The sequence below is a fragment of the Pelophylax lessonae genome (assembly GCF_965119305.1).
Source record: "Pelophylax lessonae genome assembly, chromosome: 4".
Classification (NCBI taxonomy): Eukaryota; Metazoa; Chordata; class Amphibia; order Anura; family Ranidae; genus Pelophylax; species Pelophylax lessonae.
The window spans coordinates 269,742,509-269,770,484 of NC_138771.1; the positions used below are offsets into that span (position 1 = coordinate 269,742,509).

The window sequence follows — 27,976 nt, forward strand, 5'->3', positions numbered from 1 at the left end:
CCAAGTCAAAGTCCAGACCTGAATCCAATCGAGAATCTGTGGAAAGAACTGAAAACTGCTGTTCACAAACGCTCTCCATCCAACCTCACTGAGCTCGAGCTGTTTTGCAAGGAGGAATGGGCAAACATTTCTGTCTCTCGATGTGCAAAACTGATAGAGACATACCCCAAGCGACTTACAGCTGTAATTAGTATTAACTTAAGGGGGCTGAATAATTTTGCACGCCCAATTTTTCAGTTTTTTATTTGTTAACAAAGTTTGAAATATCCAATAAATTTCGTTCCACTTCCTGATTGTGTCCCACTTGTTATTGATTCTTCACAAAAAAATAGTTTTATATCTTTATGTTTGAAGCCTGAAATGTGGCAAAAGGTCGAAAAGTTCAAGGGGGCCGAATACTTTCGCAAGGCACTGTATATTGATTGTATCCCTGAAACACAGTACCCCCCTCTTTTTATCTCTGTTTAGTAGACTGCCTAGGTACCAGTTTCTGTACTTGCAGCATCAGGGACACACATTATTTTTACTATTTTAAAACTCCAGTGATAGCGAAAGAATCACACTCACATACATACATTTATGTTTTTGGTTGTAAAATGACAAAATGTGGAAAATGTCAAGGGGTATGAATACTTTTTCAAGGCACTGTAGTTATTTTTTGCCTTTTCAGCAGGCTTGAATCCATTTGAGGCCAACCATGTTGCATGATCATTCCAAATATTAAATGGTTAATTTGATAGTTAACCACTTCCCGCGAATGGACATAGCTCTACGTTGGCTCTGAGAAGTGGTTGTACCGGGGTGATGCCTGCAGCTAGAGGCATCATCATGGTATCATTTTTTAGAGCCAGTGGTCGGCTTTCAGGTGATAATGACCGATGCGGCTGTTACCCCACGGAGCGGGAGGGCCCGGGTCTCCAGTCCCACCAGGAGATCCGAGCAACCATTCAGCATATCCGCTGGCTGGTTGGAGTCTTGATCAAAGCCAGATTTGGCTTTGATCGGGTCTCCAATGTAGTAATCCGGAAGGGGCGTGATGACGTCACATCCGGGTTACTCGTTGGCTAAAGGCGCGGAATTTAAAAAAAGTGACAGTATTCAAAAATACAGATTTCGGCAATTTGAATATATTGAAGTGCAGTGGAGGGGTCTGGGGTCTTTTAGACTCCCGATTTCTCCATCAAGAGTACCTGTCACTGCCTATTACTGTCACAAGGGATGTTTACATTGTTTGTGACAGCAATAAAAGTGATCAGATTTTTTTTTAAATTGCGCTAAAATTAAAAAATGTAAAAAAATAAATAGGAAACCCCCATCCCTGTGAGCTCGCGCATGAAAGAAAACGCATATGGAAATTGCGCCCACAAATGAAAGCACTGTTCAAACTACACATGTGAGATATCGTCGCGATTGCCAGAGCAAAAGCAATAATTCTAACAAAAGAGCTACTCTGTAACGCTAAAGTGGTAACCATTAAAAAATTTAAAGTGTCGCCTATGGAGATTTTTATTGACTGTAGTTTGTCGCCATTCCGCGGGTGTGCGCAATTTTAAACCGCAACACGTTAGCTATCTATTTACTCAGCGTGACATCATCTTTCTTAATATACAAAAAAATGGGCTAACTTTACTGTTTAATCTTTTTTTTAAATACAGTGAAATGTATTTTTTCCAAAAAAATGGCGCTTGAAAGACAGCTGCGCAAATACCGCGTGACAAAAAAATATGACGACTGCCATTTTGTTCTCCAGAGTCTTTGCTAAAAAAAATATGTATAATGTGTGGGGGTTCTAAGTAATTTTCTAGCTAAAAATACAGATTTCATGTTGTAAACAAAATGTGTCAGAAATGGGCCCAGTCCAGAAGTGGTTAAGGCAATATTCAATTTTATATCTGTAATTACCTTGAACTGTGCAGTATTATTAGTCAATGAGATAGGTATACAGCAGCCAAGGGAACCCTTTCTTCTTCGGTCCTGATTAGGTATTTGCCCCTATTGACTTAGTAGTGAACAGAAAGGGCAATATTAAAAGGGAAAAAAAGCAAACTCAATTTTCAAATGCTGTTTGGTGCCAATACTTCTTATCCCGCTGTTGTAGGTATAGTCCTACGAAGCCCAGGCAGTAAATATAGCTCCAAGGTGAGGGAGGTAAGTGGGTCAGTAGATTTCTATCTGTTACTACAAGCCTTGTTGGATTATTGTTCAAGGGTCCTCATAAAAGAATTATTGCAAATAAAAAAAAAAATTATAGAATTTCTGTTTGTTGTTACTAACAGAAAGCAATCATGCCCTCTACAATGTCTTAATTGATTAATTGAAGAGCTTTGACATATATCTGGCTTATTAGATGAAAATGAAACATTATAAACAATTTCTCTTGCTCAGGAATCCTTCACTTGAAAATTTCTAGCTTACTTCTGGGAACGACTTCACCAGCACTTGAAATCAAACTTTTTACAGCACAGTTACCTTTTTGGCTCTTTTAGAGTAGAACCCTTGTTAAGCTATTGCTGTGTGTGTATATTATGTCTCTTACTCTATGTCACTGTTTGTTCAGCATACTTACAGATTTGGTAAACAGTTCTGCACAGTGCATGAATGCATAAGCACAGATCTGTTTGAAGTCCAGTCACACTCTATAATAGTACCTATCATTATCTGCCAGCATCATCAGATTAAAAGCTTGCATTGGACAGTAGCCAAAACTGCTATGCCAGTTTAAACTTCTGTGGTGGTCTGGCTCCTGTCATGCTGAACTTTAAAAGGTAAAAGTACCCTAACTCTTGGATATTCTGAGTGACATTGGGAAATGGGCATTTCACAGACAGGGAGTCTTTATCACACAATCTGTGTAATAGAACAACACATATACAAAGTGGTAGAAATGCTAGAATAGCACTTGGCTAAATATATATTTTTATTCTAAAAAAGTATTTTGTATCATGCATCACCCGAGTTGACCGATAATTGCTTTCAAAGGATAGTGATATGCTAGAGGAACGAATCCGCAATTTTGTCTTGTAGGCTTTTTAAACTCTAAAATTGGAATAATGGAAAAATATGGTTGTTGTCACATGCAACCAATAAGGTTTTACTATTTAAGTTCCAATCTAATTTGGAAAAAGAAAACAAGGAATCAAGCTTGAGGCCAATAAATCTCAAACAGGGTTCATCCTAGGGTTCATCCAGAAGTTTTTAGAGCTACTTAAAAACAAATTAACCTCCCATTTGATGATGCCTGCATAGTTCTGAGGCCAACACTAGGACAGAGCCAGCTGCAGGACACCAAAGATTTTTAGATGTCTGTAAGGGATCATGCTGCCCACTACAGTAAGCTAGATATTCTTTCCACTGGCCATCATTGTAAGAGCAGTTTTTCCTATTGACCACCAAATAATTTGTTTTATCAGGGTTCCTCAAAAACTACAAAATATTTAGAGGGTTCCTTTGGGGCAGTGGTTCTCAACTCCTGTCCCCATTTCCCATTAATAGGCCAGGTTTTCAAGATAACTGAAATACATCACAGGTGATATAATTTGTTGCTCAGTGATTGCGGTATTCTATTCTGCATCTCCCCAAGGTAATACTTAAAATCTGGCCTGTTAGTGGGTCCTGAGGACAGGTTTTGAGAACCACTGCTTTGGGGTAAAAGGGTTTAGAAAGGCTGTTATAAGCTACAAGTCCGTATTGATCTTGATTTAACTGCTAGTTGGATGAAGAGTGTAGAAAATTAGATTACATAAATTCCTATGTCCTGTCAGAAAGTAGGGCAGATATTGAAGAAAAAGACAGCTATGGTAGCTCACCCCTAGAAAAACAATACCCCAAGCTAGATTAATCTTTTCTACTTCATAGTAGGTGAGCGTTTCCCTCCTTACTATTGCACTCACATGTAATATCTATTTCAAAAAAGCAGATTATAACATCTGTCGTAAAACAGAAACACATACATGCATTCCAGTCATTCTTGTTTATGGCTGGCAACTAATGAAAACCCAGTTTTTCTAGTGCTGTGTTTTATCAGGAATTTACAGATATAAAAAAGATATAATACATTAGCAATAATATACTTGGCTTTAAATGCAATTTCTATAAAAGTGGTATTTTGTTTTTTTGCTGAAAACATTGACTCTGTACTAAGCTGCCACCTTGGCTGTGTTCACAATGGACAAATAATCTCAACATTTACTTAATTTAAAGATACTGGCCAGAACCAAAAACAAGATCATGTACCTGTATTTTTGGTTCCATGACCACCAGTTATACAGTAACCTCTGACAGCATAAACTGCTACATCATGTACCAGATACATGCATAAATGTATAATACCAGTGGCTTTATTTTGTTTTATATACACTCTTACCTAATTTATTTTCAAGTAAAGGGGTACTTTTAAAAAACATAATTGCCACAGGCTTAACAATGCATGAGGAAAGTTTGTAACCTTGTTTGTAACCTCTATACTTACTGTTTGGGAGATGTATAAAACAAACTTTGATTACTCAGTACAAAGTGATAAGGTAAAAGTGCTGCCAACCTAACTACAGTCAACATCAGCTAGAACTCTTTAAATAGGGAAAACTGCATGCTGTTTTCAATCATAAAGGAAAAAGAAAACAAGTAAAAACGCATCTTCTATTAAAAAGAATGTTTACTAACCCTGAAGCTCATCATATGCCAAAAACAAGGAAAGGGCAACCAAGAGGCAAAATACCTGAGTGCAGCATAACATAAAACTAAAACAAACAATTTCCTGAAGTTCTGTTAATTTGAAAAGGATGTCCCAACAGGTAAAAATTGCCATTGGTTCACCAAGGAAAGTTAACTGTTGTTAGCAATGTTGCTTTAGCTTAGCTGGTCATATGCAGATAAATGTGTTCATTAATGTACTGGTCATGTTCTTAAAGCTCAATTCAAGGCAAAACATTTATTTTAGGTTTAGAAAGAGCAGGGAAAGGTTTGCGCACTGTTTGTGTCCCTAGTAAAGAGATTTCCCCAACACATTTACATGCTGTCTGTGATTTCTCTTCTCTTCCTGTTCTGTCTGTCACCTGTCATTTGGACAGGAAGTGAAAGGAAATCACCCTCATGGGAACACAGGTAGCAATAAAATCTTGACACAATCTGGCAACCACGGCTTAACCTCTTGGAGACGAGCGCCTGCAACTATGCAGCCTCTCGGTGGTCGAGCCTTGGTGCTGAGCGTCCGCATATTTGCATACAATATCACCAATAGAGCTGCTCATTGACCAGCGGCACACGGAAAGCTCCTGATCGTTACTTGCGATGGGGAGTTATCAGATCATGTGACCCCTGTGACAGCCAATCACAGCGGTCACATGACCATAAGCTCCGCCCACCTCCTCGCAATCCAAATCTCTTTACGGGCAGGTGGAAGCCAACGCCAAAGGGTGAAAGTATAACTAAAGGCAAAACTTTTTTTCAGTTTTGGATAGAGTGGAGATGGCATAGAACCCCTGTCAATTTTTATTGCTGTCTGTGCCCCTGTAAGGGAGATTCACCCTCTCTATTTATCCTGTTTACCAATATCATTAAGGCTGAGTTCACACTGATGTGAATTGGATGCGGCTTTCCAAACAATCCGATTCACATGACAGGAGACTGTGACCAGCTCTCAATGGAACCGGTTCACACATCTCCGGGCCAGTGCACACATCTCCGGTTCACACAACTCTCTTTTCTTCTTTTCTTTATTTTTCCTCTTCTGTTCTACCTTATATCTGTATCTGTATTTGGGTAAACAGCTAATTTACTCAGACTCTAATAGGGGAAACCCATTCCCCCTTTTTTCTCTCTCTTTTTTTATATACACAAATATAAATAGACTCATTGGATCACATCATGCAACCAGAGAAAAAATGCATGCATCTTATTTATATGTACTTTCCTGCAATAACTTTAGATCTTGTGCTATCGTTGAGATCTTGTACTCAACGATGATATTATTGTTTGCTGCAAACCTAAGGTAAAGCTTGGTAAATCGCTCTTGCATGAGCTCACATTCTTTGTAATGATGCAATGAAACTTTTGCTCTATACTAGTAATGGCAAACCTTGGCACTCCAGATGTTTTGAAACTACATTTCCCATAATGCTCATGCACTTTGCAGTGTAGTTGAGCATCATGGGAAATGTAGTTCCAAAACAGTTGGGGTGCCAGCGTTTGCCATCACTGCTTTATACGTTGAGCAATTCATAAAACAGTCTACATTTAACAAAAAAATAAATCCTTTATAGGTACCAGAAAAGCCTGTCAGAAATTCTGAACCTCCCTAGTATAATGTTGGTTTATACTGTTGTCTGTCTTCCCCTCATGTCTTTCTGACATCCATCAAATAGATAGGAAGTCAAGAGATTTTCCCCTCACTTTTTTTTTCCCATGAAACACTTAGGAATAAATTAAAAATGTGGACAAAGGATCCTGCCCTTGTAAACCCTGTCCAATGCTAAGCTAAAAAAATATTTTAGCTAGGGTTTATTATTTTATTATTCCATTTCATTTATGTACCATAGCCTCAGTAGAAACACATAATAATGGTGCATCCTAAGTACAGTGCCTTGAAAAAGTATTCATGCCCCTTGAAACTTTCCACATTTTGCAACCAAAAATAAAATTTATTTTATTGGGATCTTATGTGATATACCAACACAAAGTGGTACATAATTGTGAAGTGGAAGGGAAAAGATAAATGGTTTTAAACAATTTCACAAATAAATATCTGAATAGTGTGGCGTGCATTTGTATTCAACCCCCCTGAGTCAATACTTTGTAGAACCGCCTTTCGCTGCAATTACAGCTGCAAGTCTTTTTGGGTATGTCTCTACCAACTTCACATCTAGAGAGTACAATTTTTGCCCATTCTTCTTTGCAAAATAGCTCAAGCTCCATCAGATTGGATGGAGAGTGTCCTTGAACAGCAATTTCCAAGTCTTGTCACAAATTCCCAATTGGATTTAGGTCTGGAATTTGACTGGGCCATTCTAACACATGAATTTGCTTTCATGTAAACCATTCCATTGTAGCTCTGGCTGTATGTTTGGGGCTGTTGTCCTGCTGGAAAGTGAACATCTGCCCCAGTCTCAGGTCTTTTGCAGACACCAACAGGTTTTCTTCTAAAATTGCCCTGTATTTGGCTCCATCTATCTTCCCATCAACTCTGACCAGCTTCCCTGTCCCTGTTGTAGAAACACATCCCCACAACATGATGCTGCTACCACCATGTTTCAAGGGGTATGAATACTTTTTGAAGGCACTGTTAAAAAGATGAAAAAAACGGTGTGTGTGTGTGTGTGTGAGAAGAAAAAAAAAAAAATATATATATATATATATATATATATATATAGATAGATAGATAGCACCCTCCTAAGTAGGTGCTAGAGAGTGTAGAGAGTGCATTGTTTTTGGGTTTCCAAGCTTACCAGGGGAACTGTCAGACAAATTTAAGTACTCTCTGCCTAACAGGGACCAGTGATCCATTGATAGGGTCTCCTCAGTGTGATCAGATGCTGCTCATGTTGTCTGCCTGTTTCCCATATTGGACAATGGGAGGAAACCTGACATTGGCAGAGGAAAGTTCCCCAAGGCATGCTGGGTGACTGTATTCATAACAAGATAGCACGTGTGCACGGGGTCTTCGGCTGGAGAATGGGATCCTGGAGGGAGGGGGTTGCTGCCCTCTCCTCTGTACAGGCTGGCATGCGGCCTCAGGTGGATGACCTGAGGGCCAGAGTTACAGAAGCTGCGACCCAGATGTCCTGGAGAGCTGACTGAGAGGGGAATATACCTGGAAGGATCTGTTCCTGGTTACTATGAGTAAAGATCCGCATCTGGGGGCCTGTTCAGTGAGGGCCATCACTTCAAACAAGTGAAGTCAGTGGACAGCTAAAGAGGACACTGGCGAGTGTCCTGAAGAGTCAGTGTTCATTGAGTCTGCTGCCAGAGTGAACAAAGGACTTTTCCTTCCATACAAATGCAGTATGGTTCCGCAGAGGGTCTATTCAGTTTAATCAAGTGAGGCCAAGTGAGAGTTGTCCTCCTCTATGCATAGTTCAAGTTGGAGTATCCCACTAATCCCGTCTCCTATTCAAGTTCTACCAATAAATACAAAAAAAAACCCCAAACACCCTAGACTGGTCATTGGCTAAAGAGCAGAAGAGTGTGCGGGTGGCCGTGTGAAAATAATCAAGCATCTGGCTGCAGGATAATCAGAGGGAGTCCCAAGTAAGACTATATTTAGCAACCCCCATGGGGGAAGTGCTACATATTTAGCAACCCCTAAGAGGGCAGTAATACATATATATATAAATATGTATATATATATATATTTATATATAAATATATATATATATATATATATCTATATATAGATATATATATATATATAGATATATATATAGATATATATATCTATATATATAGATATATATACACAGTATCTCACAAAAGTGAGTACACTCCTCACATTTTTCTAGATACTTTATTATATCTTTTCATGTGACAACACTGAAGAAATGACACTTTGCTACAATGTAAAGGAGTGAGTGTACAGCTTGTATAACTGTGTAAATTTGCTGTCCCCTCAAATTAACTCAATACACAGCCACTAATGTCTAAACCGCTGGCAACAAAAGTGAGTACACCCCTAAGTGAATATGTCAAAACTGGGCCCAACTAGCCATTTTCCCTCCCCGGTGTCATGTGACTCATTAGCATTACAAGGTCTCAGGTGTGAATGGGGAGCAAATGTGTTAAATTTGGTGTTATCGCTCTCACTCTCTCATACTGGTCACTGGAAGTTCAACATGGCACCTCATGGCAAAGAACTCTCTGAGGATATGAAAAAAAGAATTGTTGTTCAACATAAGGATGGCCTAGGCTATAAGAAGATAGCAAGACCCTGAAACTGAGCTGCAACACGGTGGCCAAGACCATACAGCAGTTGTACTGCTGGAGTTTTCGGACAGCTCGAGTAAAGGCCAGCCACACTCTCTCTCCTGTTACCTACAGCTCCACAGCTCACCGCACGCAGTACATCTTCTTAGAGGGATGGCACCACCCGGTGGATTCATCTATGTCTATGTCAGCCTATTACCATCTGGGCTTGTGAGTTGCTGCTATTTGTTTTAGTATATCTCTAATAAAGCAGTCTGCACTCGGAGCGCTTTTTTGTTTGCTCTTACTGTACATCCAGCAGTTTAACAGGACAGGTTCCACTTAGAACAGGTCTCGCCATGGTCGACCAAAGAAGTTGAGTGCACGTGCTCAGTGTCATATCCAGAGGTTGTCTTTGGGAAATAGACGTATGAGTGCTGCTAGCATTGCTTAAAAGGTTGAAGGTGTGGGGGGGTCAGCCTGTCAGTGCTCTAACCATACGCTACACACTGCATCAAATTGGTCTGCATGGCTGTTGTCCCAGAAGGAAGCCTCTTCTAAAGAAGATGCACAGGAAAGCCTGCAAACAGTTTGCTGAAGACAAGCTGACTAAGGACATGGATTACTGGAACCATGTCCTGTGGACTGATGAAACCAAGATAAACGTATTTGGTTCAGATGGTGTCAAGCTTGTGTGGTGGTAACCAGGTGAGGAGTGCATGGTGGTGGGAGTGTCATGCTCTGGGGCTGCATGAGTGCTGCCGGGTTTTGGGGAGCTACAGTTCATTGAGGGAACCATGAATGCCAACATGTACTGTGACATACTGAAGCAAAGCATGATCCCCTCCCTTCAGAGACTGGGCCGCAGGGCAGTATTCTAACATGATAACAACCCCAAACACGCCTTGCTAAAGAAGCTGAAGGTAAAGGTGATGGACTGGCCAAGCATGTCTCCAGACCTAAACCATATTGAACATCTGTGAGGCATCCTCAAACAGGAGGTGGAGGAGCGCAAGGTCTCTGACATCCACCAGCTCCATGATGTCGCCATGGAGGAGTGGAAAAGGACTCCAGTGGCAACCTGTGAAGCTCTGATGAACTCCATGCCCAAGGGGGTAAAGGCAGTGCTGGAAAATAAGTGGGCCACACACAATATTGGCACTTTGGGCCCAATTTGGACATTTTCACTTAGGGGTGTACTCATTTTTGTTGCCAGCGGTTTAGATATTAATGGCTGTATGTTGAGTTATTTTGAGAGGATGGCAAATTTACACTGTTATACAAGCTGTACACTCACTACTTTATATAGTAGTAAAGTATAATTTCTTCAGTGTTTTCACATGAAAAGATATAATAAAAGGTTTACAAAAATGTGAGGGGTGTACTAACTTTTGTGAGATTCTCTCCCCCCCCCCCCTCTCTCTCTCTCTCTCTCTCTCTCTCTCTATATATATATATATATATATATATATATCAGAGAATTAGGATATGTAATCACTGGTTGTTATTAATTGAGAATGAGTTAACATAAAATATGAATTGTTAGAGTAAGAGCTCAATCACACGAGCCTGCATGCTTAAAGGTGTGCAATCTGTCATCTATTGTATAGGAGCAGTCATGTCTGCATTTTTACGCAACACACTGCAACCCACCTCAATGCAGCACTGTGGTGTGAACAGGGCACGTAGCAAATAATTGTTTTCTATGTGCTCTTGTGTTGACCTTGTGTTAATCTATGCAGATGGTGTGAACTAGCCTTAAAAAAGAAAGCAGAAGTTTAAGATTCAGTAAACATGGTAAAAACTTACGTTTATTACAGTATCTGCCGTTCCATCCTTCCTTACATTGGCATTTGTTTGGTTCAGTGCAGGTTCCATGGGATCCACAGGAGGGTTCACACACAGCTATAGAGGTAAGGAACAGGCTTATATCTTGGTTAACTATCTAGTGGAATAATAATTTATTCCAAAGACATTTCACAATAGCTCATAAAAAAATAACACTCTTTCATCCAGAATCTAGTTGCAACATAGTGAGGCAGCTACACTCATAAATTAATAACCTCCAAATAATTTACAATACAGTGACCTGTCAACTCAGAACAAAACTATGCTCCAATCCAATATACAAAAGTAATAAAAATATTCACCAAAAACAAATTCCATGGATTTTATATCTGCCAATTTCCATTTGTTGACAGTTCAAAGTAGATAGGAGGTCTGAAACCTAACTTTCACACTGAAGTATAGGTAGTTGGAAGGTTGGTTCCAGTTCAGATTTTATTTTTAATCTTGGAGTGCAGAAGGCTTAGATCCAATGTGAACATTCAAATGCTGTCTGTCCTATTTGACTTCCTGTCTATTTAAATGGTGTCAGGCAAAACATACAGAAAATGGGGTATTTTCCAACACTTTCTATTTGTCAGATGTCTGACAGTACAGGAAGATAACAGAAATCTTTGTTTTGGGGAAACAAACAGCATTTAAAATTTCACACTCAAATCTCCTTAACAGATACACAGCAATTAGAACTTACATGTCCTAACCATTCTTCATGTTACCCAAAACATAGGCTTTAAAGCATGAGAAAAGTCCTCTGCAAATGATGATCTCCAATATGTCCTTATGCCTCACCAATGGTGTAAGCTATGCGCCCAAGAAAATCTACATACTTTGTTTAATCAATAATGTAATACATGTGAGGGGTTGTAACAAATGAAAAACATCAATTACAGAGTGCGCTAAAAAATTATGGAACACAAATATTCACAAAAATGGTGATTGCTGATATTCAGCTAAACACAAAGTCTATATTCTAAATGATGAGACTGTGCAAAAGTCTTGAAAATCCAAAGAATATAGTGAGGTTGGGGAGTGATGAAGGATAAGGGTGACCTCTTCCCAAACGGTGATCCAGACAGTGCTCAAATGTACACGTGATGCACCCGGTGTTAAGAAGGGACTCTTACCAGATGATGGAGAGATGCAAACATATAGTGTATAATCCTGGAGTCCGTTAGGTCAGCTTGTAGGAGAGAATTCACAATAGGAATAAAACGACCATCTGCTTCCAAAGTGTAGGGATCTAGAGGCTTCCACTCAAGGGGATATCGCCACCAAGAACATACCCAAGGAAGAGAAGGGGACTATAGTGCATTACCTCACTTTATTGAACCAATAAGAAAGAGTAACACTTACATTGTCAGGAGAAAAAACAGCATATGTAAAATTTTTGGATCGAGGACCTCTGCAGTAGTCCGGGATCATAGGCAACACGGCTAGCTCCCCCCGACGCGTTTCCACTAACAAGTCGGCTTCTGGGACTGGAGCTGTAGCCGTGCTGCTCGCATCTCTCATGTAAATAGTGTGGCTGATGGACCATCAGCCACACTATTTACATGAGAGATGCGAGCAGCACGGCTACAGCTCCAGTCCCAGAAGCCGACTTGTTAGTGGAAACGCGTCGGGGGGAGCTAGCCGTGTTGCCTATGATCCCGGACTACTGCAGAGGTCCTCGATCCAAAAATTTTACATATGCTGTTTTTTCTCCTGACAATGTAAGTGTTACTCTTTCTTATTGGTTCAATAAAGTGAGGTAATGCACTATAGTCCCCTTCTCTTCCTTGGGTATGTTCTTGGTGGCGATATCCCCTTGAGTGGAAGCCTCTAGATCCCTACACTTTGGAAGCAGATGGTCGTTTTATTCCTATTGTGAATTCTCTCCTACAAGCTGACCTAACGGACTCCAGGATTATACACTATATGTTTGCATCTCTCCATCATCTGGTAAGAGTCCCTTCTTAACACCGGGTGCATCACGTGTACATTTGAGCACTGTCTGGATCACCGTTTGGGAAGAGGTCACCCTTATCCTTCATCACTCCCCAACCTCACTATATTCTTTGGATTTTCAAGACTTTTGCACAGTCTCATCATTTAGAATATAGACTTTGTGTTTAGCTGAATATCAGCAATCACCATTTTTGTGAATATTTGTGTTCCATAATTTTTTAGCGCACTCTGTAATTGATGTTTTTCATTTGTTACAACCCCTCACATATTTATAATTTTTCAGTGCTGCTTTTTTTCACTCCTTTTTCTCATTAAAGGTTCGCGCACCTATTTTTTCTTTTCACCATTGAATAATGTAATACATGTTAGTGAGAGAAAATCCAGAACACATACAATGTTGGTAACATCTTAGAACAGGTTTGACAAGCTATGTGCTATCTTGCAGAACCAGTTCAACAAATTGTGAATATAAAAATGTCATAAGAAGATAGAGTCTATATAGCATATACTGTATGTTAGCAATCATGACTTAAGAATGTTTAAGGCACATTTATATTGTAACCTAAGCAACTGGTTTAAGTGTTTTCTACTCAAAGATCACGCAAAATGACTACATTAACTTTAAGGGTATATGGATGAGTTAATTATAGTGTGTACTGCTTGTCAGGCATCCAATTCCAAAGCCATGGACATTAATGGAAATGGCCTCTCCTCTGGGACTACAGCAGCCTCCGATTTACTAGAAAGGCTTTTTACAAGATTTTTTAATATATCTGTTGGAATTTTTCCTATTTAGCATTAGAGCATTTGTGAAGTCAGGTGCGGATGTTAGATGAGAGGACATTGCTTTAACAACTGGTGTTCCAATTTTTCCCAAAGTATGTAAGGTTAAGATTTGGGCTCTGTCCAAGTTTCTCCACATCAAACTCATCAAACCATGTTTTTACATAACTGGCTTTGTTCATGGGGCACAGTCATGCTTGAACTTAAAAGGACCTTCCTCAATCTGTTCCAATATGTTTGGAAGTGTACAATTGTCTAAAATGTGTTTTTATGGTGAAACATTCACAGTACACTTCACTGGAGACACCTGAAATCAACAATTTGCTGGGCAGTCCACAACCCTTTGGCCATATAATGTACAGTATCTTCTCATTGATGCCCAACTGCTGCAGCCATTGTAAAGCCAGACAGTGGTGTCAGTCCAGCTGGAACATCTATTATGTAGAGTAAACAAATATTTGGAAATTCCAGTTGCAAGTGAGTGATATGTTATGTCTGAATTTGAAGGTTAACAAACACAAACTACTGCAAGTGGAGTCTCATAGATTGACATCACTCAAAATTGCCCTTGTTAACTTCACACTACTTGCTGCATTCAAGGAGCTTATAATCTAAGCCCCTATTTCACATGCATACATACACATACTAGAGCCAATTTAGATTTTATCCAAATATTCTGTCAGCATGTCTTTGGAGTGTGGGAGGAAACCGGAGTACCCAGAGGAAACCCATGCAAATACAGGAAGAACATGCATGCTCCTTGCATATACTAAAGTCCTGACTGGGTTAAAAAATTACTCAATAACCCTTAAAAAAACCTAATAATATTATTCAAATATCATTTAAAGCAATGCGTTTCAAAATAAATGTTATGTAATTTAGGAATCAATACTTACGCTTTGAGCATAGATCTCCCTGATAGCCCTTAGAACATTTGCATTTATTCTTTCCACTACATTTGCCTCCATTTCTGCATGGCTGTTGACATTTACCTAGGAAAGCCCACAACAGTAAAAATTTTTCATTTTTTATTTCAATGTTTTTATTGGTTTCAAAAAAGGTAGACAAAGGTACAAGCAATCCATGACTGTTAAGAAAGTCAATATCTTTTAGAACATGCATTAGGTACATATTGTTACGACTTCTTTAGTCGGCAGGGCCATTCAATAATGACTGTAACTGTACTGGTCAGTCAGGGCCGCGCCCCCCCCCCCCCCGACACCCCACTGGGATCAAACTGTGTCCCGAGGTAGAGGGCGACCCACCCGACCCCCAGCTTTTATTTCTATAGCAATCTTTGACGGTACCCACCCTCTCAATTCTAAGCGATTTATCTGCAAAGTTGCTTAGTGTAAACAAAATATCAAAATGTAATAACTGAGGGCCAGCATTGATCCATTATAACTAGATTTAGTAGCAAAAGGTAAAAGAAAAGATAGGAAAGAATATAAAATAAATAAAGAGAAAAGAAAGGTTAAGAATGTGTTGTGTCTAGAAAGTTTTGACCATAACTCCATTGTAGAAGTCGAATCAAATCGATCTCAGGGGTCAGAAGTTTTTCCTCCGATCAAGAAGACCCAGGCAGGTACCTAATCCAGAGGTCCCATACTTTCTCAAAGAGGGTTACCTTATCCTGAAGTATAGCCACCATTCTCTTGTTAATCATGATCCAGGTCAGCTTAGCCTTCAACAACTCAGTCGAAACCACCAGTGATCGCCAGGAGCGAGCTATAGATATTTTGGCTACCATGAATATGAACGCTATTAAGTGTTTTGTATGTCTCGGGATCCCCTCGATCGGCCTCCCCAGTACAGTCTGCTGAGGAGACTTCACTAAGTTAAGAATATATAAACGTGCGGATCCAAAACCGTCTGACTTTTTTGCAAGTCCACCATGTATGTAGGACTGTTCCCTCCTATCCACGTCCTCTTAAACATCCAAAGGAAGCCCCTGAACAGCGGCCGACAATCTTACCGGGACCATGTACCTTAGAAAAAATACTTTATAATTAGCTTCTATCAAAGACATGTTGATGTAGGGTCTACAGTTGAGCTGGGCTAATTTGCCCCAAATTTTTCATTTTAAAGCGGAGTTCCAGCACACTCACCTGTCCCACGGTCCAGCGATGCGCCATCTTCTCCCCCTCTGCTCTGCGGCGCCGGCATCACTGATGTGGGCACCCGGCTGTGACAGTTTGCGGCTTCACAGCCGGGTACGCACTGCGCATGCGAGAGTTGCGCTATGCGTCGTGATTGGCCGGCAATCTTCTGGGACCTCTGACATGTCCCAGAAGATTGCAGGGAGGGAGGGAGAGAGGAGAACTTCCGCTCAGGGCGCAGCGGCGCTCCGAGCGGAAGTGGGAGCGGGTACCTGTCAAAACTAGGTACCCGCTCACCCCCCCAAAAAAAATTACATGCCAAATGTGGCATGTCAGGGGGTTAGGACTATTTAAAGTGGAAGTTCCACTTTTGGGTGGAACTCCGCTTTAAATAGACATCAATCATTGGAGCTACTAAACAAACTGGTTAGATCCAGTTAAACGTTGGTACTTACATCTGTATATTATTTTTCTGTTATTTCTTAAGTTCTTGCATGTCAGATTTATTTAATGAAACTAGGTCTCTTTTGAGGTGATGTGCAAGGAGCCTTTAACCCACTTTCCGACGCCCTCACATAGGAGTATGATGGCAAAGTGGCTCTCCCTTGCCAGGACATGTATCTGGTACATGATCTGGCACTTCCGGGTAGGGGGTGCATGTGTCGGCTGTGCTGTCAGTAGCCACAACGCAAGCAAATCAGCGGGTGCCAGTCAATGATTGATTGCCGGCACCTGCTCATCGGCGAGGGGGAAAACAGGACAGAGCTTTGTAAATATAAACAAAACTGAGCTCTGTCCTGTCTGTGGGGATGTGCCGATTTTTGTTAATAAACATGGGTAAATCCCTTAGTGAAAGCAGCTCACATTACACACATAAACACTGGTCAGGTACACATTTAACCCTTTGATCACCCTAGATGTTTAACCCCTACCCAGCCAGTGTCATTGGTACAGTGATCACTGTATTAGTGTCACTGGTGTCCACAAAGTGTCAAAAGTGTCCCTTAGTGTCAGATTGCCCACCATACTATTGCATTCTTGCTATATGTCGCTAATCGCAGCCATTACTAGTATAAAAATAAATAAATAAATACAAATTCCAGAACCATAGTTTGTAGATGCTATAACTTTCACACAAACCAATCAACATACACACTTATTATTCACAAAAATTTGTAGCAGAATACATATTGGCCCAAATTTATGAAGAAAGTTTTATTCAGTATGTTTTATAGCGGAACGTAAACTTACATTTTTTTTCAAAATTTTCGGTCCTTTTTTGTTTATAGCACAAAAAATATAAAAATCCAGTGGTTAACGAATTCCACCAAAAGAAAGCTCTATTTGTGTGAAAAAATTATATGTGTACAGCGTAATTGTCAGTTAACGTAACGCACTGCCAAAAAAAAAAAAAAAAAATGGCCTGGTCATGAAGGAGGGTAAATCTTCAGGAGGTCAAGTGGTTAATGAGTTCCCACTGTGTAAATCACAATGGGATGAATAGAAATATGGAGACCTCCCCTAGATTAGCAGAGAATATCTGTCCCAAAATGCATGATGATATAATTGATGGCCTGTAGTGATTATAGAAGGCTATGTTTGGCTGTCAAGGGTTTAAACACAATGGGTTCTAATGCAAATTCATGGTGTGAAAGTTTGCTCAGAAATAACTTTAGTGACAGGCTACTGTGTGATATGGGACACTCTCTGCTCTTCCATGGACTTTCTCTAGGAAATCTCCAAACAAAGACCTTGGAGGATTAGACAAGCTCTTTTAAAGAGACCTGTGACACCTATAAAGTCCCTAGTGAGTTTGTTACAAAACCATCAGATACGTGTTTTGGATGTACAGACTTTGATTTACATGCTACCTTTTTAAAGGAAATCCACCATGAGAGAAATATTGAAGGTGCCTTGCTGACCATCCAAGGAAAATGGTAGTAGCCTGGCCTGGCTGTGAGATAACAAATTCTAGCTGTTCTTACTGCAAACCTGTTCCTACTCTAGCAAGGCCTTGTGGAACTCTGTTTTGTCGTTTTTGTTAAAAACTCAAAAAATTAAAAAAAAAAAAAAAAAACTGTTCTTGATTTAGAAACAATTAGAGCCAAGGGTCAATATAACAGTCACATTTCTTTTCAGAAGGTCAGCAATGGCAACTTTCATAGGTCTCTCCTACAATGTTTTGTTTAATTGCAACTGCTTTTCACATTGTGCCTCTCCTTATGAATGTACTGGACTGCCATTGTTCTTCAGTTGCTTTAAAGCTGAGTGCCTAAGCTAACCATTCCTCATTGGCTATCCTGAGGAGACTTAATTAGTTCTTGGCTGCCTTGTTAAGCTATTTTATTTTAAAACAGCCTGCTACCTATGCGTGTCCATACCAGGGATGCAGGCTGCAGGAAAGCTATAAGTAATAGTTCAAGCAACTGTAAAGTACAATAAGTTAACAATATGTGTTTTTAATATTATGGACGTTACACACTAAAGAGATGAAATGTACATATTTGCTAGCACACTACGGATTGTCAATTAGGTCCAAATCGTTTTTGAAGAATGATAACATCACAGAAGACATAGTGCAATGTTCCAGAGCCGCGCAGGACCCCTTCATCAGGCATGTGATAAAGATTTGGACGTAATTGACAAACAGTCGTGTGCTGCCAAATATGTACATTTGATCTGTGATGTTTCCAGTTCCAGCTGGTAGTTGCTACAACATCCGCTTCTCCTAAAGCCTTATCCAGGAAAGTGTTGGGAATATTGATACTACTTTTGTCACTGGCTTCCCTACTCAGCACCCCTGATGGCTACCCAGACTGATGGTCTTATCAACTAATCTCACCGATAATAGACGTGACACGACTTCCAACGATCTCCCATAAAGATTTGGACGTAATTGATGATTCGTGGTGTGCTGCCAAATATTTACATTTGATCTGTGATGTTTCCAATTCCAGCTAGTGGTTGCTACAGCACCTGCTACTCCTAAAGCCTCATCCAGGAAAGTGTGCGATGGGAAAAAGGAAACTATACACTAAAGAGAGACACGATGTTCAAGGCCACAATATGTATGTTCTTTAAAAGTTATGTGCTTTATGATGTAGAAATAAAGGATATCTTTTTTACCTTTCAAAGCTAAGTCATATTAGATTGTTGCGTAAAAAGTCCCATTGGAGAGATGGAAAGATTGATTGCATATTAAGGACAGTTAAGGTAGAACTCAATCACTAGTATTTTGTTTTACATTTTGGTTTGAGAACTTGTTCTTGTATATTTTTTAAACCAAATTTCTACAAGAAAGGATATACAAACAGCTCTGAACACCTATATTGCACATACACATGTTCCTACAGGTTAGACTAAATATGAAATGGATTATTTGAATCCCAGCTGATAGGAAAATGTGAGCACATCTCTTTCAGCTTCAAATATCACCCTGTTACAGTGGCATGTGTGAAAACCTTTGATGCCAAGCCTCAGAAAATTCTTTGATCTTGATAAATAAAAGCAGCTTTTAAGTTGCTTTTTTTTACAACGTTTTAACCTAACACAGACAAGGGTCACATGATTTCTGCTTTAAAGTGTAATTGGCTGTGATATGTCACTTACTTATTTCACACTGGTCTCCCTCATAACCTGACGGGCAGATACATTTGTCTGGGTAAAAGCAGGTTCCTCCATTCAGACAGATGGCCGAACAGTTTGCTGCATAAAGAAAATAATTAGCAATCTTTAAACAGTATCCACACCTTAGTTATTTTACTAGAACAGTTACATTATCATTATAGTTAGATAAATATAATTTGCTTCATATTATAATAAAAAAACACGTGCAACAGTTTCTGTCAATGTATGCTAGTTAGACTAAAAAAAGTATGGCCAAGGCTTTTTTTGCCCATTCTACTCTTCTGGGTCACAGAAGCGCACTTAATTTTGCAGCTTATAGTGAGCTATTGCCTGTTATCAGCTGATGTCACAAAGCCACTCCAGGCTCTTGAAGGATCCCGACCACATTGTCAGGACCCACCCAGTTGCCTGATTGATGGCTGGCTGCGGCTCTCAGCCACAAAGTCAGCCTTGGAGGGGCAGAGCAGAGTGCAGTGACTGATAGTCACTGCTCTCCACTCTGAGAAGTCTGAGAGCTGAGTGATCAGTGGTCATGTGATCTCCCAGTTCTCAGGATTAGAACTGACGGAGGACAGATGCAGCATCACACCAATGCTGCATCATAGAGCTGAGTGTGTATGTTTGTTTTTTTTCATAAACTCATATTTCTCCTAAACAGAGAGCGCTTATGATTGGATGATCAATGTGTCACAGATCAATATAAGACTGTTACACTTCATACCAAATATTTGGTAAAAGATTAAGTCTTTTATTAGCCACAGATAGACATATAAAACCAATGAAAACTTTAAAACAGGGCTTATAACCTGTCACAACGACTGGATGGAAAGACAGCAACAAGGGCTGCGCCTGTCCACTTTCCCGACAGATGAAGGTGTTCACAGGGAGGTGATCAGGCCACTGGTAGAGCAGGGGCTCCATACAACAAGCTGCTGGAACTCCCTGGGAACGCAGGTAGCTAACCGACAGATGAAAGGGCCCGGTGGGAGAGAAGTCTCGGTGTCCGGAGGCTGTGGATGACAACCTGACTGTACGGAGTTGACCGGTGATGACATCACTCACCATGCCCAGGAGACAGGCCTAAGCCTCAGGATCAAGTCAGTCGGTGGAAGGCAAGCCATATTCAGAAAGGTCCCATCACCATAATGACATGTTTTGCGTGCCTGCGCCTTGTCAAGTCATGAGGGGATGAACCAATCGGACATTTTATAGTGGAAAGGGGAGGGGAACGGCTGGGAAAAACAGCTAGGGGTGTAATATCGATATAAATCATGTCCTCAGACATAAAAACCTTTATCTGTAGCACAAATAGACATTCAGTATATGTCAAACAACTCTAATGAACACAGAATAAGGAAGCAATAAGGATATGTAAAAAAGGCAATGCAGATTGCAACCTGAATCTAAGGATACAGTCTAAGATACAAAATGCTCTGCAGTTTAGGTATCTCATGATTGTTACAACATAATTCATACCAATTGGTTAATTTAAAAAAACCACGTATAATGACAAAATTTGTAAAAATAACAATGGTAAGATATACTGTATATATATATATATATATATATATATATATATATATATACAGTGGGTACGGAAAGTATTCAGACCCCCTTAAATTTTTCACTCTTTGTTATATTGCAGCCATTTGCTAAAATCATTAGGTTCATTCTTCTTCCTCATGAATGTACACATAGCACCCCATACTGACAGAAAAACACAGAATTGTTGACATTGTTGCAGATTTATTAAAAAAGAAAAACTGAAATATCACATGGTCCTAAGTATTCAGACCCTTTGCTCAGTATTTAGTAGAAGCCCCCTTTTGATCTAATACAGCCAGGAGTCTTTTTGGGAAAGATGCAACAAGTCTTTCACACCTGGATTTGGGGATCCCCTGCCATTCCTCCTTGCAGATCCTCTCCAGTTCTGTCAGGTTGGATGGTAAACGTTGGTGGACAGCCATTTTTAGGTCTCTCCAGAGATGCTCAATTGGGTTTAAGTCAGGGCTCTGGCTGGGCCATTCAAGAACAGTCACGGAGTTGTTGTGAAGCCACTCCTTCGTGTGCTTAGGGTCATTGTCTTGTTGGAAGGTAAACCTTCGGCCCAGTCTGAGGTCCAGAGCACTCTGGAGAAGGTTTTTGTCCAGGATATCCCTGTACTTGGCCGCATTCATCTTTCCCTCGATTGCAACCAGTCTTCCTGTCCCTGCAGCTGAAAAACACCCCCACAGCATGATGCTGCCACCACCATGCTTCACTGTTGGGACTGTATTGGACAGGTGATGAGCAGTGCCTGGTTTCTCCACACATACCGCTTAGAATTAAGGCCAAAAAGTTCTATTTTGGTCTCATCAGACCAGAGAATCTTATTTCTCACCATCTTGGAGTCCTTCAGGTGTTTTTTTAGCAAACTCCATGCGGGCTTTCATGTGTCTTACACTGAGGAGAGGCTTCCGTCGGGCCACTCTACCATAAAGCCCCGACTGGTGGAGGGCTGCAGTGATGGTTGACTTTCTACAACTTTCTCCCATCTCCTGACTGCATCTCTGGAGCTCAGCCACAGTGATCTTTGGGTTCTTCTTTACCTCTCTCACCAAGGCTCTTCTCCCCCGATAGCTCAGTTTGGCCGGACGGCCACCTCTAGGAAGGGTTCTGGTCGTCCCAAACATCTTCCATTTGAGGATTATGGAGGCCACTGTGCTCTTAGGAACCTTAAGTGCAGCAGAAATCTTTTTGTAACCATGGCCAGATCTGTGCCTTGCCACAATTCTGTCTCTGAGCTCTTCAGGCAGTTCCTTTGACCTCATGATTCTCATTTGCTCTGACATGCATTGTGATCTGGAAGGTCTTATATAGACAGGTGAGTGGCTTTCCTAATCAAGTCCAATCAGTATAATCAAACACAGCTGGACTGAAATGAAGGTGTAGAACCATCTCAAGGATGATCAGAAGAAATGGAAAGCACCTGAGTTAAATATATGAGTGTCACAGCAAAGGGTCTGAATACTTAGGACCATGTGATATTTCAGTTTTTCTTTTTTAATAAATCTGCAACAATGTCAACAATTCTGTGTTTTTCTGTCAGTATGGGGTGCTATGTGTACATTCATGAGGAAGAAGAATGAACCTAAATGATTTTAGCAAATGGCTGCAATATAACAAAGAGTGGAAAATTTAAGGGGGTCTGAATACTTTCCGTACCCACTGTATATATATATATATATATATATATATATATAGGACTAGCACTTTGTTAATGCTAATGACAGACAGAATCATATACAGTGTTGTTCAAACTTTTTAGGTAGGTTTGTAGAAATGCTGTAAAGTAAGAATGCTTTCAAAAATATACAGTATCTCACAAAAGTGAGGACACCCCTCACATTTTTGTAAATATTTTATTATATCTTTTCGTGTGATAACACCGAAGAAATGACACTTTGCTACAATGTAAAGTAGTGAGTGTACAGCTTGTATAACAGTGTAAATTTGCTGTCCCCTCAAATTAACTCAACACACAGCCAATAATGTCTAAACCGCTGGCAACAAAAGTGAGTACACCCTTAAGTCAAAATGTCCAAATTGGGCCCAAAGTGTCAATATTTTGTGTGGCCACCATTATTTTCCAGCACTGTCTTAACCCTCTTGGGCATGGAGTTCACCAGAGCTTCACGGGTTGCCACTGGAATCCAATTCTACTCCTCCATGATGACATCACGGAGCTGGTGGATGTTAGAGACCTTGCACTCCTCCACCTTCCATTTGAGGATGCCTCACGGATGCTCAATAGGGTTTAGGTCTGGAGACATGCTTGGCCAGTCCATCACCTTTACCCTCAGCTTCTTTAGCAAGACATTGGTCGTCTTGAAGGTGTGTTTGGGGTCGTTATCATGTTGGAATACTGCCCTGCGGCCCAGTCTCCGAAGAGAAGGGATCATGATCTGCTTCAGTATGTCACAGTACATGATGGCATTCATGGTTCCCTCAATGAACTGTAGCTCCACAGTGCTGGCAGCACTCATGCAGCCCCAGACCATGACACTCCCGCCACCATGCTTGACTGTAGGCAAGCACACTTGTCTTTGTACTCCTCACCTGGTTGCTGCCACACATGCTTGACACCACCAGAACCAAATACGTTTATCTTCACGGTCTCATCAGACCACAGGACATGATTCCAGTAATCCATGTCCTCAGTCTGCTTGTCTTCAACAAACTGTTTGCGGGCTTTCTAGTGCATCATCTTTAGAAGAGACTTCCTTATGGGATGACATCCATGCAGACCAATTTGATGCAGTGTGCGGCGTATGGTCCGAGTACTGGCAGGCTGACTGCCCCACCCCTTCAACCTCTGCAGCAATGCTGGCAGCACTCATACGTCTATTTCCCAAAAACAACCCCTGGATATGGCGCTGAGCATGCGCACTCAACTTCTTTGGTCAATCATGGTGAGGCCTGTTCTGAGTGGAACCTGTCCTGTTAAACCGATGTATGGTCTTGGACACCATGCTGCAGCTCAGTTTCAGGATCTTGGCTATAAGAAGATAGCCTAGGCCATCTTTATGTAGAGCAACAATTCTTTTTTTCAGATCCTCAGAGAGTTCTTTGCCATGAGGTGCCATGTTGAACTTCCAATGACCAATATGAGAGAGGGAGAGCGATAACACCAAATTAAAAACACCTGCTCCCCATTCAAACCTGAGACCTTGTAACACTAATGAATCACATGACACCAGGGAGGGAAAATGGCTAATTGGGCCCAATTTGGACATTTTCACTTAGGGGTGTACTCACTTTTGTTGTCAGCGGTTTAGACATTATTGGTTGTGTGTCAAGTTATTTTGAGGGTACAGCAAATTTACACTGTTATACAAGCTGTACACTCACTACTTTACTTTGTAGCAAAGTGTCACTTCTACAGTGTTGTTACATGAAAAGATATAATAACATATTTACAAAAATGTGAGGGGTGTACTCACTTTGGGATGCTGTATGTGTATATATATATATATATATATATATATATATATATGATCACAATAGGATTTTGAATAAAACTAAAAACAAAAGGGGGAACATAATATAATAAAAAATAATAATAATTTTAAAAAAATAAAAGAAAAAAAAAAATATATATATATATATATATTTGTATTACACATAGTATATGTTTTACATGATGTATACACTTCAAGGGCTGCTGCTTCATGCTAGTCACTCACCCCTCTACCTAGAGCAAAGGGCCAGCTACCAGCAAAAAAAACCCAAAAGGGGTCTAGATGAAGTTATACATTTTTATTTCTTCATTAGGGGACAGCGTGTTTAACTTAACCACAAAACGGCCGCCCACCGCAGTTTTACTGCGGCAGGCAGCCGCTCCTGGGCAAATCAATGTTATGTTATGTCCCTCGCTCAGGAGACTCTAGGGGGAGAGCGCGCATGGCGGCGGCACGCTCCCGCCCCCGCTCGTCAGCTGTGGAGCCAGTGCATGTGCCCGACAGTTCCGATGGCCGCCAGCCACTCCCGATCTCCCGCAGCTGAGAGAGAAAGACAGACAGCTGATGTTAACACAGTCGTCTGTCATTCTCCCTGAAGTGATCACAGAGGCTATCTGATCCTGCTATATAGGATCGCATGTCTCTGTGATTACTTCACAAGCCACGCCCCCTGACAGTTACAATCACGCCCCTAGGGATACATTTAACCCACTGATCACCAGTAATGTTAACCCCTTCCCAGCCAGTATAATTTTTACAGTAACAGTGCATATTTTTAGCACTGATTACTGTAGTAATGTCCCTGGTACTCCCAAAAGTGTCAAAAATGTCAGTTAGGGGTCCAATCTGTCTGCCGCAATGTCACAGTCCCGCAAAAAAAATCGCAGTAATAATGCAATAATGTTTGTGCAAACCAATCAAAATACGCTTATTGCAATTTGTTTTACCAAAAATATGTAGCAGAAAACAAATTGGCCTAAAATGTTAAAAAATTTTGATTTTTAAATTTTTTTTTTGAGAATTTCATATAAAAGAATGTGAAAAATATTGTTTTCCTGACAGACTCCATGGCAGCATACGTTCGGGTAGGCCCCGCCTCCTCTTCTACCCTATAGGACCCCACTCCTATAAATCTTTGCTCCTTTTCAGCATCCATGTTCCTTTTTTGTCCTCCTCAGGTTGCACATACCTGTGCGTTTCCTACCTTCGATTGGACGTTATGGATTGTGGATTTGGTTCAGCATGGTCCTGCCTCCGATAAGCCCTTGCTATTAGCCGGGTATGAAGTGACTCTAATGGTCTCTCTCCCCCCCCCCCCTCTCCCTGGCAGCCTAAGCACTATACTTACTTATGTCTCCCTCTGTGTTTAGCGAATCACTTCAGCCAGCATGGAGTCATTGCCGCCCCTAAGTGGTTAGCCCGCTCATGGCAGGTATTTTATGTGGGGCAGTTATGGGTGGGAGGTATCACAGATCTTGTATTTCCCGTGCTATCTCTAGTTTTCATTTATGTTTTGTAGTTCTTCAAGGTCCGATCCGCAGCATATTGCCTGCAAAGGGGATCACCACTCTATGTCGCAGCACCGGCATTCCTCGTCTAGATCAAGACGTAAATCCCCTTCCAGCTCTAGGCACCGTGATGAAGATGTGTCCTCTCCTTCTAGAGTCCACGGTTGCTTGGGTCAATCCCATAAGAATAAATGCTGGGGGTGTGGCCTACAGGTCCCAGACGGAAAATCTCTCTGCGACTGTTGCTATGCTCAAGCCGCAGGGGAAAGACAAAGTTCAGATCAGCATCTGGAGTCAGTTGTAAAACGGGTCCTGAAGGACTCTCTGAAAGATTTGGGGGTCGCTCACCAAAGAGCAGCTTATGTTCAGCCTCGCTCTCCAGAAATAGAATCGCAGGGCCAAGACTGCTTGGAATCTTCCCAGCCAAGTCGTCCTTCCCTCCTCTTATCAGAGAGGGATTCTGAGTCGGATGATCCCTGTGTGGGTTTTGATTTGGGCTTGTTCCCCCTTTGGTGAAAACAGTAAGGGAGGCCCTTGAGTGGGAGGAGTCAACTGTCTCCCCTCCTAAACAGAAAACATTTTTCAAGCAACTAAACAAAGAACGTCTCAATTTTCCATTCCTAGGCGAACTAGGGGGAATTATCACTGAAGAGTGGAATAAGGTGGAGAGGAAGAATTCTATGCTTTCTAAGATGGCAAAATAGGAGGAAGTTAAACATCTTGAATCCCCTCCACTAGTTGACGCAGCAGTGATGAGGCTTGTCAAACACGTGACTCTCCCTCTGGAGGATACAGCCTCCTTCAAGGATCCATTGGAGAGAAGAATTTACTCCGATCTAAAACGGGTCTATCTCACGGCAGGTTTGGTCTGCAAACCGGCCTTAGCCTTGGCCGCAACATCCAAGGCAATGGAAATCTGGTCTGAGGACGTTGAGGAGACTCTTAAGAATGTCTCCGAAGATGTGGCCAGGAGCTCTCCTATTTAGGAGTTGAAAATGGCGTCTGCTTTCCTAGGGGAGGCCTCTATCGACATCATTCGTCTTTTGGCCCGAGTGATGCTATCTTCCGTTACCGCCAAACGGGCGCTTTGGCTCCGGCCTTGGGTAGCTGACGCCGCTTCTAAACAAGTGTGGTGTCGGATCCCATTTGAGGGGTCTTCCCTTTTTGGTAAGAAATTGGAGAATGCCATCTCTAAGGCCACTGGCGGTAGGTCAGGATTCCTTCCTCAGGACAAGCGCCAAGCTAACTTCAAGAGGGCTCCTCCTAGAAAACAAAGCGCTGGCTGATCCAGAGACGCACGCAGCTATAAACCAGGCAAGAGCTAAGGTAGAGGCTGGAAGTCCAGGCAGTCTTCCTTTCAAAAATTGTCTAAAAGTGATTAGTTTGGAGATCGGGAGGCCACTAAGTCGTTTTGAAAGTGGGCCCGCTCAGACATGTCAGGTGGGAGCTCGTCTTTTCCACTTTTGGCATGTCTGGGCGGCCTCAATCCGTGACACCTGGGTTGTTAATACAATTTTGGTCGGTAACTTCTGGACCTTCGACCACACCCCGAGGCTCAGATTTGTCCCAACTTCCATTCCTGCTTAAGAGGAGAAAAGACGGGTCCTTCTCATCTACATAGATTCCCTGCTACTCCAGGGCACAGTGGTTCCTGTTCCAAACATCGAAAGGGGTCAGGGTATCTACTCTCCCCTTTTTATGGTTCGGAAGAAGAACGGTTCCTGGAGGCCTGTTATAGACCTAACACACCTAAATCAGTATATTCTCAGAGAAAGATTCAAGATGGAGTCTCTCCAGACGATTCAACACTCGCTGGGAGACTGGCTAGTATCTATAGACCTGAAAGACGCCTACTTTTATGTTCCCGTCGCAGAAAATCTTCAACAATTTCTTCGCTTCGCTATAGGAGAAAGTCACTTCCAGTTTGGCTGTCTTCTCTTTGGATTCTCCACATCACCTCGCACATTTTCCAAAGTCTTGTTGGTTGCATCATTACCTACACGACCTGCTTTTCCTATCCCAAGACAAGTCGCAGCTCCTCAGACACAGAGACCGTGTCATCGAGGTTCTTTAAGAGTTCGGATGGATCCTGAATATTGAAAAAAGCCACCTGGTTCCCACTCAGTCTCTCATCTTTCTGGGAGCCCTTTTCAACACAGAAAAGGGTACCATTTCTCTTTCAGTGGAGAAGATTCCAGTAATCAGGGAGAGGATCTCTCTGGCTCTCTCCTCCTCTCATCTCATTGCTCGTCAGTGCCTGAAGGTATTTGGGACT

General features: G+C 41.3%; 1 protein-coding gene across 1 annotated transcript in view; it reads right to left on the bottom strand.

Moving 5' to 3' along the window:
* Window positions 1-27,976, bottom strand: part of WIF1 (WNT inhibitory factor 1) — a 165,663-nt gene that overhangs the window by 15,753 nt on the left and 121,934 nt on the right. Inside the window, exons 7-9 of the mRNA XM_082252868.1 lie at window positions 19,176-19,271; window positions 14,364-14,459; window positions 10,702-10,797 (exon numbers count right to left, since the gene is read on the bottom strand). Coding sequence (XP_082108994.1) covers window positions 10,702-10,797; window positions 14,364-14,459; window positions 19,176-19,271 — 288 coding nt within the window. The remainder of the gene's footprint in view (window positions 1-10,701; window positions 10,798-14,363; window positions 14,460-19,175; window positions 19,272-27,976) is intronic.